General features: G+C 39.2%; 1 protein-coding gene across 1 annotated transcript; it reads right to left on the bottom strand.

The window, feature by feature from the left end:
- Positions 1-4963: 4963 nt before the first annotated feature.
- Positions 4964-12608, bottom strand: stc2a (stanniocalcin 2a). Its single transcript, XM_056250331.1, has 4 exons — positions 12306-12608; positions 9813-9955; positions 8101-8312; positions 4964-5988 (listed from the first exon to the last, which is right to left on the bottom strand). The coding sequence occupies exons 1-4, from the start codon at positions 12442-12444 to the stop codon at positions 5631-5633; spliced, it is 852 nt and encodes a 283-aa protein (XP_056106306.1). The 5' UTR covers positions 12445-12608; the 3' UTR covers positions 4964-5630.
- Positions 12609-13976: the final 1368 nt, after the last annotated feature.

The raw sequence follows: 13976 nt of genomic DNA, 5'->3' as shown, positions 1-13976 counted from the left end.
AGATGAATCTTTCCCGTACCGTAAGCTAAACGCAATACGAGAGAAGCTCTAGTAAGAGAACGGCTTCTCGAAAAATAAAATAAAAAAGTAGCTACAGCGAAACTTTTTCGATTATTTTTTACTCCAGAAATCTAAAAACATACTTGTGTCCACCAATCTCTCATAGACACAGAAAAACTTTGATATTCTGCATAATACAGATCACTATTTACCAGAGACAGAAAATTAAACCAATTACCACAAAACTGTTTCGACTGACTAAATCGCACAACTGTTGATATTCAGATGAAATGTGCTGAGATGACATCTATGGTCAAGTATGTGTCATCTTGCCCCATATGCATCTTACCCCAACCCTATTTTATGTGTGAACTGATGTTCAACTGTTCTTTTTAATAGTCAACTGATTTTCGTATCATCAAGCTCCGTAAACATGGTCACAAACACAAAGACGTAGGCCTAACTGTAATTTCACCAAGCTGATTTGCTCACTAACTTTGCTGCCCGGACAGTGTTACTTTAGAAAAACACGTAATTTTTAAAACAAATTATTTCACATTTTGAAATATTTGCATTGTCTTGTTTTTGTAATATGGATTATTTTCTCATCCAATTTTTTTAAAGAGGCGCTGCCTCTCTAGCCTCCTCGGAGGAAACGCCCCTGCTGTGATCTCATGTGATTGACAGGTTGCCCCGCCCTCGCTCCAGTAAACATGAGAAGATAGTGAGTGAGGGGAAGTTACTTTGATTAAAGATTACTATGGCAATTAAATAAATAAAAAATTTAAAACAGTGATGTGCACAAATAAACCATTTATTAAAAAAAATACTGCAATATTCCATAAAAAAAAGTATAATTGTCTTTAGGGTGACTTTAAGGTAACTACCACAAACCTACACTCTAAAAAAAAAAAAAAATCCGTAAACATAGCAGTAGCACCTCATCGCAGTACACGAGATCCAGGGGGCGGAGTTGGATCCAGATCTAAGGGGTGGAGATGGGTAGGATTAGGGGTGGGGTTAGAGATCAGGGGGTGGAGATGGGTAGGATTAGGGGTGGGGTTAGGGATCAGGGGGTGGAGATGGGTAGGATTAGGGGTGGGGTTAGGGATCAGGGGTGGAGATGGGTAGGATTAGAGGTGGGGTTAGGGATCAGGGGGTGGAGATGGGTAGGATTAGGGGTGGGGTTAAGGATCAGGGAGTGGAGATGGGTAGGATTAGGGGTGGGGTTAGGGATCAGGGGGTGGAGATGGGTAGGATTAGAGGTGGGGTTAGGGATCAGGGGGTGGAGATGGGTAGGATTAGGGGTGGGGTTAGAGATCAGGGGGTGGAGATGGGTAGGATTAGGGGTGGGGTTAGGGATCAGGGGGCGGAGATGGGTAGGTTTAGGTACATGTAAGGTGGGAGGAGTTGGATCTGGATCCAACTCCTCCCCCTGGATTTCGTGTTCTGCAGTGAGGACCATCTCAAAAATAGGGCACAATGTCGGCTACTGTATTAATTTAACGGAGGTTTCCGGTTTACCTGTATTTTGGATTTTGAACCTCATTGCGTTGTTTTTTAGGGTTAGTGTAAAACTAAAAATTACTGGACAATGTCCGGTAAACGGGTACTTTTTCTGTTATGTTACGGATTTTTTTTTTTTTTTTTTTTTTTTTTCATTGTAGCTATATTAGGTTATATCGTGCCATATTTTGCTTCAAATGTGTTCAGTATAGGGAAACTAAAGGCAGGCAAATGTGATGTTCCTAAATCTATGTTGTTCAGTGTTTAGTAAAAGTGATTGGCTATGTTGTCAATACTAAAAAGCTATTTTACACTAAATATAATCGTATTTAAAGCTTAAATGCGTGTAAAGCTGAAATGCTACCTGAAAAACTAACACATTTAACAAATTATTTAATTTTGAATATTAGAAGGGGAATTAAAATAAAAAAAAGGGGGTTAGGCGTACTTATTAACAAATATGCATCATGTTTTTTTTTTCAACGCTCCCAAAATCCTATTTTTTCTCACACTGCATTACCCTACCCAAATTTAACCATCTTCAATTTATAACCTTGGCATTCCACAGGCATTGGATACAAATGACCGCTAGAGGGCAGACACGCAGTGCTTTACATCGAGGACAGCGGCGATCCAAGAGAAGAACTGACAGTGATTTGTCACATTGATGCAAAGACACACAGAATAGAATTCTAATCAAATTATTAAAACACATTTTTTTTGTCTTGCTTTTTAGTCCCAGTTGTTCATATGTACAAATATGGTGTCTAATGTGATGTCTCTGCCTCCTTGTGCAAGTTTGAGGCATCATGAATGCAATGTAGTTTAGCCTAGAGGAAATCTTGATGTGTGGCTTTGCTTAACTAAGGCCTGGTGTGTTTTTTTAAAAAGAAACAAACTTTCTGACATGACTTTATGATGTCTCCCTCATAACGAGTCCGTTGGTAATATGATGCATGAGATTTACCCTGCATCATCTCTGAAAACTGGGCTCCAGGGATCTTTGGGAGTCTGACTACACGTCTTTGACCGCTTGACCAGATCACCCACACCTTCAGCTCATCAGCGTTCAGAATGGCCACTTTGTTGTGGTGTTGGCCTGTCATATATTAGCTGCAGCGCCCCAGCCTGAGAACCAGTTTGCCTGCTGCTAGGCCGCAGCCACCAGAGCCTCATAAAGCCTGTTTATAGATCCTCAGCCCTATGACAGGAGAGCCCGAACCAGAGTGCAGGAGAGCTTGTTTGCGGTGCGGTGGTCTCATTCTAGCGTTCTGCTGCGATGAGCTGAGTGCTTCTGCAGGAGGCTGGTGGTGGAGGTGCCCGCTACAGCTGCAGCTCAGCCTGGCGCCAACCCTGTGCCACACGCCCTGACAGCTTTATGTGCCAGTCAAGAGGAACGCTCTTCAGATCAGGGCTGGCTTCAGACAACATGGGCCAGACCAACATCAATGCGCCTTTTCCCCTTACAGAAACCAGATTCTTAGAAACTCAGGGCTGTTTGGATTGAGCTTTACTGTGATTAATGTCTGTGTGGAAGTCTGTGGAAGTCAAGAGACAGATTGGTCTTGACGAGACAATTTGTTGACCGTTTCTTGTTTATTACAGCTGAAATATGCATTAAACTATTTATCTATACATAAAACTATATTATCGTAAATATAGCCTAATTAATTGAATGGTGCACAAAGCTGTCAAATTAACCTGTCCATCCATCCACCCATACATATGTCATGCATGATGCATATAACTTGCAGAATTATTAACCACAAAATATTATTAATATATATATATATAATGTAATATTTTATATAGCTTATATTGTAATGGCATTACATATAATTGTATTTAAATCACACATAAAGCTGTATATATGGATGCATAATAATTTATGTATATGATTAATGCATGTTTATGTGTATATATATATAGGCTACTGTATATATGCATGAATGTATATATATATACACTACCGTTCAAAAGTTTGGGGTCGGTACGATTTTAAATACTTTTAAAAGAATTCTCTTCTGTTAACCATGGCTGCGCTTATTTGATTAAAAATACAACAAAAATCAGTTATATTATTAAATATTATTCCAGTGTAAATCAGCTGTTTTCTGTGTGAATATATAGTAAAGTGTAATTTATTCCTGTGATCAAAGCTGAATTTTCAGCATCACCAGTGTCAGTGTCTTCAGTGTCAAATGATCCTTCACAAATCAGTATAATATGAGGATTTGATGCTCAAGAAACATTTATTATTATTATCAATGTTGAAACAGTTGTTGGTCTGTCAGTTGTACAGTTTTTTTTTTTTGGATTCTTTGATGAATAGGAAGTTCAAAAGAACAGCATTTGTTTGAAATAGAATCTTTTGTAACATTATAAATGTCTTTACTGTCCTTGACAAATAAAAGTATTGATTTTTTCCCTCCAAAAAATAAAAATAAAATTCTCACTGACCCCAAACTTTTGAACGATAGTGTAAATATATATAATTCATATAAGACACATTATTCTTTTAAACGTAGACTAACATTAGCCACAATTATCCTATTTAATGCTAATAGAATGCCTAAAAAATATATTCATATATAAATTAATATAAATGCATTTCCCATTCATGACCTCTTATAATAAAAACAAATAAAATAATGCTTAAAGTGAAAAATAATAACAATAATCCAGGACACATCCGAGTAAGAAATGAGCTTTAGTATTTATTTTTCTAAAACAATTAAAACATGCTATCTGTAGTCATATGGAATCCAACTTTCCTTGTAACTGTTGTACATAGATTGTTTTCATTATAACAATTTGAAAATGTTTTCCACGGCTAAACCCAAAGTTGATCACATTTTGCCATCATGTTCACTAAAATACCTGAGCGAATTAAAAATATGATTGGTCAAAGTAACTATTGTAATATTTAGGCTGCTATACAAGCCTTTGCTTATTCTTAAACCAACAATCAGCTCCAAACATTGTATTAACCAATCACGTGGCAAGGGCCCAAAACAATTCTTTCTCTGCTATAGTAAACAATAATCCACCCATTTCAATATTATTGTCAGTAATACCCTGAGCTTCTTGTGTAGACTTAACCTAGTTCCTGGGTCTAAGGCCAGCCGAATACAGTTCCAGCTTCTGGCTCTTCTCAGTGGCTCTGGGAGAAAATTGCTATTTTTTACTTGGAAACACCAGTGGCTGGCTGTGGATTTGGCCAGAACACAGACAGGCCTGCTTTCCATGAGACACTGTACGCTGAAGTTGTTCTGTGTTGAACTAATCTGTTTGGGCAAAGCCTTTAAATGCAGCACACATATTAGACTTAAATGATACGATCAGGGCACTTCTTTGAGACAGCTCATGTTTATATTTCTAAGCTCAAATCTGAATGTAATGCTGAATACAACTATATAGGCTGTTATATTAGGGCATTCAACCGTAATGCATCTGCTTGGGTTCCACAGTTTATTTTGGGGTAATAATCTCAAGGCACAATAAGCTTTTTTTTCTTTTTCGAAATGACTTCCTTCTAAAAAGCACATGGCGTTGTGTGTGCTAGACCTGGACTTCAATCCTGTACAGCTTGTATTTAATCAAGTATCTCAAATAACAATTACACATACATTTCTGAAACAAACAAACATATCTTACATATCTACAGTCAGATGCGTAATTGGTGCAATAATGTAACTAATACAACAGCAAGCATTCTTTGCGCTATATTACATATAGTATATCATTACCGAATATGGAGGCTATATTTAGACATGTTTATATAAATATAGATATACATAGATTTATATGTACATGTATTCAAACACTGCATAAAGCATGAAATAAATAAATCAAAGTGATTGAATCTTGAGGATACGATTTGCGAAATAGAGATGCTGTATTAGAACTAAAATAAAAGCACTGAGTTCTACAAAATTAACAATCTGCAATATAATCTGAAGTATCAAAAAAGCTGCACCACATTTACCCTTGCAAAATGTACAGTTTGGGAGTGCTGGAATGACTGTGGAGACGTGAGGGTGAATGGGTTGAATTAGGAGGTCTGCTGAGTCTGTTAAGTTGGGGATTGGGGTGTCATGGTCAATTTAGGTGATCCTGCTATTTCACCTCCGAATGTCACTGATTTTAGAGTCTTCCTGCTCGGCAACGGCGGCATCTAAATTGGCGCGCCGTGGGCCTTGACTCCGACTTCTCGTGTGGGAACTGAACCCGACCTTGCCGGGTTTGTCCCGGTCTCCTTGTCGAGCGCCCTTGTGGTGCTCCCCCTCTGAATGAGAGGAAACCGCAGGACGTCGCTCAAGGATGCCCGGCGCTGGAGCGGCAGTTATAGACGAACAGAAGCTCAGGCTGTCGCACAGAGCGCCCCAGTTCTGCTCGCACTGCAGACGCACGCTCCGGGTAATGGCCTCCTTCACCTCCTCTCCACAGCTGAGCAAGATGTTCACCAGCTCAACGTACGGCCTAAGAAAGCAGGATGATAGCGGTCAGTCATGGTAAAAAAAAAAAAAGTGACTTGCCTCTACTTTAAAAAAAGCTGACGGAAAGGTCTCGAGTTTTTAACGCCGTTCCCTGTTGTGTTCATTATAGGCCAGTGCTGGAAAAAAGGTGCAAGACACTGCAATGACAGGTCATGTCACCATTCTTTTTGGACAGGACACACCGACTTTTCATGAGAATGTTCAAAGACGTTTAACAGCTGCTCCTCGAGGCCCTCAGGCCGAATACATAAACAAACTTTGTGCATTTACAGAACTTTATGCAAGCATTTTTAAATGGAAAAGTACATTAATTGCCTGGAAACACAGCGCTAACCGAAAATAACACATTAAATTTGATGTCATAAAACAGCATTTATTTAATGAACAAGCTCCCTCGATCTAATCACAATTACTTGAGATAAAAGATTAAAGCTGCAGTCCGTAGCTTTTTTGGGGTTAAAAATTATCCAAAATACATATTTGAGAAAATACATAACCAGCCAGAGTTCAAAACTATCTGCTTGCCTTAGCTCGATTCAAAGCGGTAAGCTTGTAATAATGTTTTTAATTCCAGTGGTACTGGTGGATTTCTGCAGGAGATTCGAGCATGTCTTTGCGTCATTACGTCACATCTGTACACATAAAGAAGGAGTCTCGGAGTCAAATTGATAACTCTTAAACTTATCAATTTGATGGCGGATCCACAAAGGTTCAAACGACAATCACCAGTGACAACAGATTCACCCGCTGTAAAATCAAAAAGACTTCGTTCGGACTTCGGAGTGCGTAACTTACAGAAAAAAAGAGACTGCAACCGGACCCATGCGAAAACAAGGATTCATATCGGAAGGACATTACATGTAGTCACGCAATGCTGACGTTGTTAACATTAACAATTTGAGAACAAAGTATAATTTGCACGGTTTTGCGTGATATGATAACTTATAAGCGATTGTTAGATTTAATCAGCGCGATTTACTGCACTGTCAGAACCAGAACAAAGGTGGATGTTTCTTACTAGTTCAGATGACATTTTCCGGTGAAAATTCTTATGTTGGTCATACTTCCGAAAAGAATAATCTGTGATTCTGAATGCCAGTATCCACACCGGCGCGGCGACTGACAGGCTCACAGTTTCCTCAAACATTGTGTTCATCCGCGCTGTGCCGTGTCGAGGGTGTTGAAGTACAACTCACGTTAAGTTGATAATTCCACGAATGACTGCAATTGCAGATTTCGAACAGAGATGGCGACAAAGAGGAAAAACGCAGGACTGCAGCTTTAACTGTAACAATATTAACAATCACATTTTGCCATCAAAATTGTAAAGAATGCTGGTAATCAACCAGTTTCGGCCCCTTTCACACATACAGTCTTTACTGGTAAATTAGAAGTAAATTACCATTAAGAGATCATATGTGAACAGGACCTTTTCAAAAATACCGGTAAATCGGTTCAGGCAATTTACCAGTATGAGAAGTTGCAGCATTACCAGTAAATTACACGGATGATTAAGAATGAAGATTACTGATATGAGCACATAATGAGGTTCGAACGCGCTGAGGTAAGAAGTCTGCTTTGGGCCAATCATACATTTCTTATGGAGAAGAAGCAATTACTCCGCACTATTTTCTTTGCAAGTTCTCCGCACTTTATGTAAATATGTGCTAGATGGACATCTTCGACCGTTGGACCGCGTCCCGCAGCTTTTTCAACGTGTTGCGCTCGAGACCCAGCCTTCTTTTTCATTCATCAGCGCTGCGGCTCTGCAGTTGGAGACTCAAAACAGTTTGATTACCGACATTCTTTAAAATCCTTTCTTTTGTGTTCCACGGAATATATATGAATTATTGTACTATATGACAAAAATGTATTTCTTATATTACAGAAATAAATCATATGTGCCAATTTTATATATGATTCCATGTAAAAAAAAAAAAACACTTTAAAATAATGCATGAGGATTACACTGTAAATGACATCAACAAGAGTCACAAACCTCAAACAATACCGAAGCACACAAACAGGAAAGCATACAGTATGTTCAAAAGAGCAGGGAGATACGGAAAACTGATAAGCTGAGCGTGATACCTACCCTTTGGGAAATAGGTCTTGGAAATGTATCATCTCCACCATGACATTGACATTGTCTTTAGCAGCTGAGCAGAGGTTGTGTTTCATGTAGCATTCCCGTTGAAGCTGGAAGACCATCTCCTTTATGGCCAGGCATTTTCGACTGATGCAGCTGAACTTGTGCCTTAAACCGTGAGCCATGCACCTTAAAGCATCCTTGATGAAGGACTTGCCCTGTGAGCATTTAAGACAAAGTCTTATCAGATCTGCAGTCATAAACAGCCTTTCTTTCTCTGTTCTAATAGGGCAAGACAGGTTTGAAACCCTCTGCTTCAAATCCACCAGCACCTTGTGAAACACGAGCCATATTAAAAGGCAGTGCCAGCTGGCCGGGCCGGCCACAGGGTCATCGTCTGGATGCGTCTGAGGTAGAGGTCTTCACGGGTCCAGTTGGATCCGAAAACCCGAGGTGCGACCCGAGACCTGAGCGGGGTTGGGTCCAAAATTTCGATGAGTGCCTCAGAAATGGGTCGGGTTTGGTATTAGTGGCCTCGGGTCTCGGATAAATTTAGAATAAATGTGCTTTTTTCCGAATGGAACCGAGAAGACTTGAATTCTTTTAAACTGTCTCGGGCATTTAACAAAATTGTATTATTTAAAGTCCCCCTGTAGTCAATCATTTTATCCCTTAAAACTCATCTTTGATTATCAAAATGACATATTTAAGCGTTTTTTTGCAGTGAAAAAAATTCTTCATGCTTTAAAGTAGCTTGAATGTAACTCTACACCCTTTGGTATACGAGGATCTATGAATATGCTAATTAACCCTGCCTCCACTCACTCACGTCAGCTCACAGATTCACTCAGCCAACTTACTGAGGTAAACGCTGCACAATGGTATCGCTCTTTACAACGTCGGACACATAACGGTAATTAATATGATTAGCCTTTTGGTTGCCTATGTTACCAAACAGGTAATAATGTTGCTAATGTTACACAAACTATGTTCCCATTCGCCATCTCAGTCTGCCTTCTAACAATCATCAGAAACATTTTGAACAACTCAGAATGTCAGTGAGTGGAGAAAGGCATATAGTTCATCATAACATCGCAATATACTTCATACACCCGCTATATTGCTAAATCTACCCGATTTTTCCCATCAACAAAAAAAAAAAATCCGGGGATAACCTGGCATCTCTCGAGACTCCCCTGCTAGTTCACCGTTAATGATATGCTAAAGCCCGCTGGCACGTTGACGTTATTGGATACAAGGTAGTTTGTGACGTAAGAAGTCGAAAACGCATTTGATTGGATTGCTTTCGTATTTTAAACGCTTATGTGGTCGAATGTGTGACTGACCTAACGAGTAAACATTACGGGAAGCGCACAAGCCAGACGGGATTTATACTTTGTCAGCATACGTTGCCCATAGACCCTCCCCTCGAAGAAATCAGGACAGAAGAGGTTGATCTCCCTCGTCCGCTTGTGATCCGATCGACCAAAACGCATCTTAATACCAGGTGTAAACAGGGCCTATGACAATGGTATTATCTCACTTTTTCTACGTTTTCTCTGAATCCGCTCTTCTACGTGCAATGGACTCTAGGTTTTTCTTAAAATTTATTTATGCACGTTGGGTTCGGGTAAGAAGTGATTCGTGTCGGGTACAGATTTTAGGACCTGAGAAGACCTCTAGTCTGAGGGGGCATGAACCCCCCTGAAGGACATTACCTGCGAGTCGAACTTTCCAGCATTGTGCAGGAAGGTCATGCAGATTTCCTGGAGGCCCCGAATTTCACAGGAGTTGTTCTCGAAACATTCGAACACACCGCAGCCAACGTCTCCTGCGCTCACAAGACAGTGCTGGATCTCAGCTGTAGAGATTAGAAAGAGAGAGCATGTCATTTAGAGCTAAATAAAGAATTTATATAAATGCAATGCAGATTAGAACTCGATTTTGGTCATCATATTCCAAAGCAATCTCTACAACAGGTCTATATTTATGTAAGAAATAAAACTGCTTTAGAAATATACTTGACAACCTTTTACATCATGCACACACATGAACGCTGAGGCCTATTTTCGGGCTTTGTTTCTGCTGTGAAAATCGAAGAACTGTATTTAGGGGACAAATTTAGCAGAGAGAGCGCTGTGGTAATTAAGGTATGCTATTAAAGTCCATCAAACTGGGAGGCATCTTGCAGTAACTGTCTGACATGTGGGAAAGGAAGGTTAACCGTATATAGGGCAGGACGAGATTACTTTTACCTTTCTGAGGAGATTAAAAATGACTACTGAGTTTTTGGAAAATAGAGACAAGCAAATAGCACATGGAAATATCAAAATGAATAAGTCACACTCTCTCACCAATTCCACTTATATCTCCAACGCACATTTAAAGGGCAGCATTAAGCGTCTTTTGACTTTTAATCAGAACTGATAAAGGCCGTTCTGATTCACCAATAACTGTACTAATATTTAGGAAAGTGTTTTTGCTAAACTGAGGCACAACACTTTACTTGCTGATTTAGAGAGTGTGAAATCTGCGAATGCCATGTATTTGATACATTAGATCAATTCATGATAGATCAGATCAACTCACAAAAACAGAGATTCAGTAGTATTCATCATGACTTTATGATCAGATCAGCAGTTTTTATAAAATTACAGTTTGAGATGTGTCTGTTGGTCGTGTCCTATTACAGAACAGCAGTGAGAGAAAGGCTGCCTGTTTGTCCTGCATTGAACTATATTTATTAAACATTTTAGTTGTACAACAGCAACCAGAGGGTAATACAAACATTATGTATATTGGCAATTTAAGGACTTTTATTTTAAAATGAAGAAATACTGTGCTGTAATAAGAAACAAAATAGTTTACTCTAATGCAAGGAAAATAGTTAATTCAACTTGTAAAATTGAAACCCCATTGTGTCAGTATAAAGCCAAAGCTAAAGGCAAAACAGTTCATGAAAAGTAAAAAAGCTCTGCAGAAATCACAATAAACATTGCACTATTTTAAAATGTTATTTCTAAGGATCTCACAATGGCCACTCATGCTTTGAGCAAAGCGACTTTGATGATAAAATTGAAATACAGACAGATTATTTGTCTTTCTCTAACATCACATTATTTGTGCCAATCTGACTGCCAAACACATTAAGTAAAAACATCGTACTCTGATTTCCTTCAATGAATCTCCTCTTCATAAGTACTAACATAGGCCTACTATTTTGTTAATGTTCAATATATGAGTGTGCATTATTTTCAGAGAAAGATTCTAAATCACAGAGTATTCTTATATATTCTAACTGAAATAGTATTTCTAATATATAGTTTACAGTGTACCTAAATATTCCAATTTAAAGCGCATTCCAAAATATTTCACCTAAAGATTCATGTTCAGTATTCCTAAAGTATAGCTGGACAAAACGGTATATGAGAGAGTCTTGTATATGATTACTATCCAATATTGCCTGCTTTTACATAAAGTATTGCAATGGATCTGCTTTTATGGAGGTGCACAGGTAAAATGAGCTGTTGCAGTGCTAGCTTGTGTTGGGAATGGACATGGATCTTTCGTGGAACTACACGAACCTACTCTGAATCAGTCAGTCCTATGCGAAAGTTGTCAACCTCTGATCCCTGATTTGACAGCCTTATTTCATTGTAATGTATGGATGGGATTGAATCGCCCTGCTGCCGTGAGAAAGGTTAACTTAAGTGTGACCCACCTCTAGTGCAACATGTAAAGCCATTGCATCACTCAGATCCACATTACAGGTTTAACTTGCTTGTCCGCGCAATGCAACACAAGTTGGGCACGTCTATATGCTATTTGATGCTCTATATAGAGATCACTTTGAATCGCCACTTAATAATAATACAAGCAGAGGATGTCGTAGGCAAACACTAATCCACTCTGCGCTCGAAAATAAGACACACACGCGAACCTGACAGTAATGTCACCGAATATCTTTGCATACCTTGTGCCATGCTATTAATAGTTTACGAAGATATTGGATTTCTCTACGTGTGCTAGGGATTTACGAGATCTCGTCTTCCTGCGTAATCGAAAAACGTAACGTTAGCGCAGCGCGTGATAAGATGTGCATTGGCCGGCTTAGCGCTTAAATCGCGCTCTGACCCCGCGCTCACGTGCCCGCACACACAAGACTCACTTCGGGCTGTGAGCACAGCTGCACAACACTTGCATTCTCTTACCTGTATTTTGCAAGGAGAGACGTCCCTTCTGACTGGCCGGTTTCTCGGGGTGACTCTCGTGAACATCAACATTATCCGTTCCTACCACTTCCCCCAAGACGGAGACAAGTAGCAAGGCTAGTGTACATTTGATCAACATTTCTACGCTCAGTTTTCTCGATAAATAACGACAGGCTGTCAGCCTGGGATCTGGTGTGGATACTGGTCGAGGTGACAGAGAGAGCGTGTGAGAGTGGAGACGGGATGCTGGATATATTTCCTAGAGTCCGGGTGTCAATTTGGATGAAGGAGTTAAGCAGGTGTTGTCAGTCGTGCTTCCCGACCAATCAGAGACGCAGACCACCACGTCCAAGTTTTAGGGGTGTGTCTGGCGAAAGTTGTCTCTACTTGCCATAAACTAAGCTTGTAAAATGACGAGTGGGTTGGTATTTACTCTACAAGTGCTTATGAGGCATCAGGCTGTTGTAAGGACAAGAACATGCGAGTCTTCAGACAATCCATATATATCAATACTGAAATTGATCGACGAGAAAATGCATATATTAAATGTTGCATTTACAATCCATGAATTTCTAATAAATCAAATAAAGTGTAGAGTGTCTATATGATAGGACAGGCTAAAATGGTATTTCTATGCACACTAATAGGCTACTATTCGTTACCATGAAATAAATTTGATACAACTGAAATAAAAATAGTGTTTATCATTGCTTTGGCTATAGATGATTGCAATTTCATATTTAATATTTAAGCGTAAGAGTTTGTAGGCTACTTCCATGCTGCATATGAGCATTAAATAGATTGCAACTATAATTTTGATCGATTCTTTATAAATTATTTGGATAGAGTATCAGGTATTATAGAACACATTCATGGAAAAACGGAGTAATTCCAAGAGGGTCCTCACACCATCGGTGCTCGGGGCCTCGGGCCCTAATAAACTAAAACAAAGTTTCAAACTAGAACATATTATGTGTGTTAACATATTGTAACATAACACACAGTGTGTTACAATAAATTCAAACATTTGAAATAAGTAAACATTATACGACAATGTGCAGAAAATGCTCAGTGATCTTAATATACATCAAGGAGATGTATAAAGGAGTAAGATATCCGGATTCCCCAAACCCGGGACATTGACAGTGAATGGCACATTCTGTTCTTACTGCTGGTATATTGGTGACCCAGCAGATGAACATGAAAAAAGGACATAATGATAATGTGACTTTTTACATTGCAGTTTTTGAAAACTCAGTTGAATATAGTCCCGTTGTCACAATGTGCCAACTCCACACAGTACAGAAAATGGGACAAATTTGCTAATGGATGGCATCATTCAAACCACCCCCATAGACAGCTGCCATACTTAGACAAAGCAACACAAAAGGCATATAGACGTGTGCATATCAGAGTCTGACACACACATAGCAGCATGTAGACACACAATTGAATCAAGGCTTAGTTGTAATTGAGCCTCATTTTATAATGATTGCAATGAAGTTCATGCAATGAATGTTTTCGCTAGCAATAAATCACCTACTCTTCTCATTATAAAATTTTGAGAATTACACAGAACACATCTATCTTGATTTACTCTTTGGTGACTATGGTTTTCGGCAATACTCTAATGGGATCCACAACAAGTCATGCAAATTTATTGCAAATGAG

Source organism: Rhinichthys klamathensis, unplaced genomic scaffold (assembly GCF_029890125.1).
Source record: "Rhinichthys klamathensis goyatoka isolate OS25496 unplaced genomic scaffold, OSU_Roscu_1.1 h1tg000068l_1, whole genome shotgun sequence".
NCBI classification, from domain to species: Eukaryota; Metazoa; Chordata; class Actinopteri; order Cypriniformes; family Leuciscidae; genus Rhinichthys; species Rhinichthys klamathensis.
The sequence above is the reverse complement of the archived record's forward strand: the minus strand, read 5'-3'. Positions and strand labels throughout refer to the sequence as shown.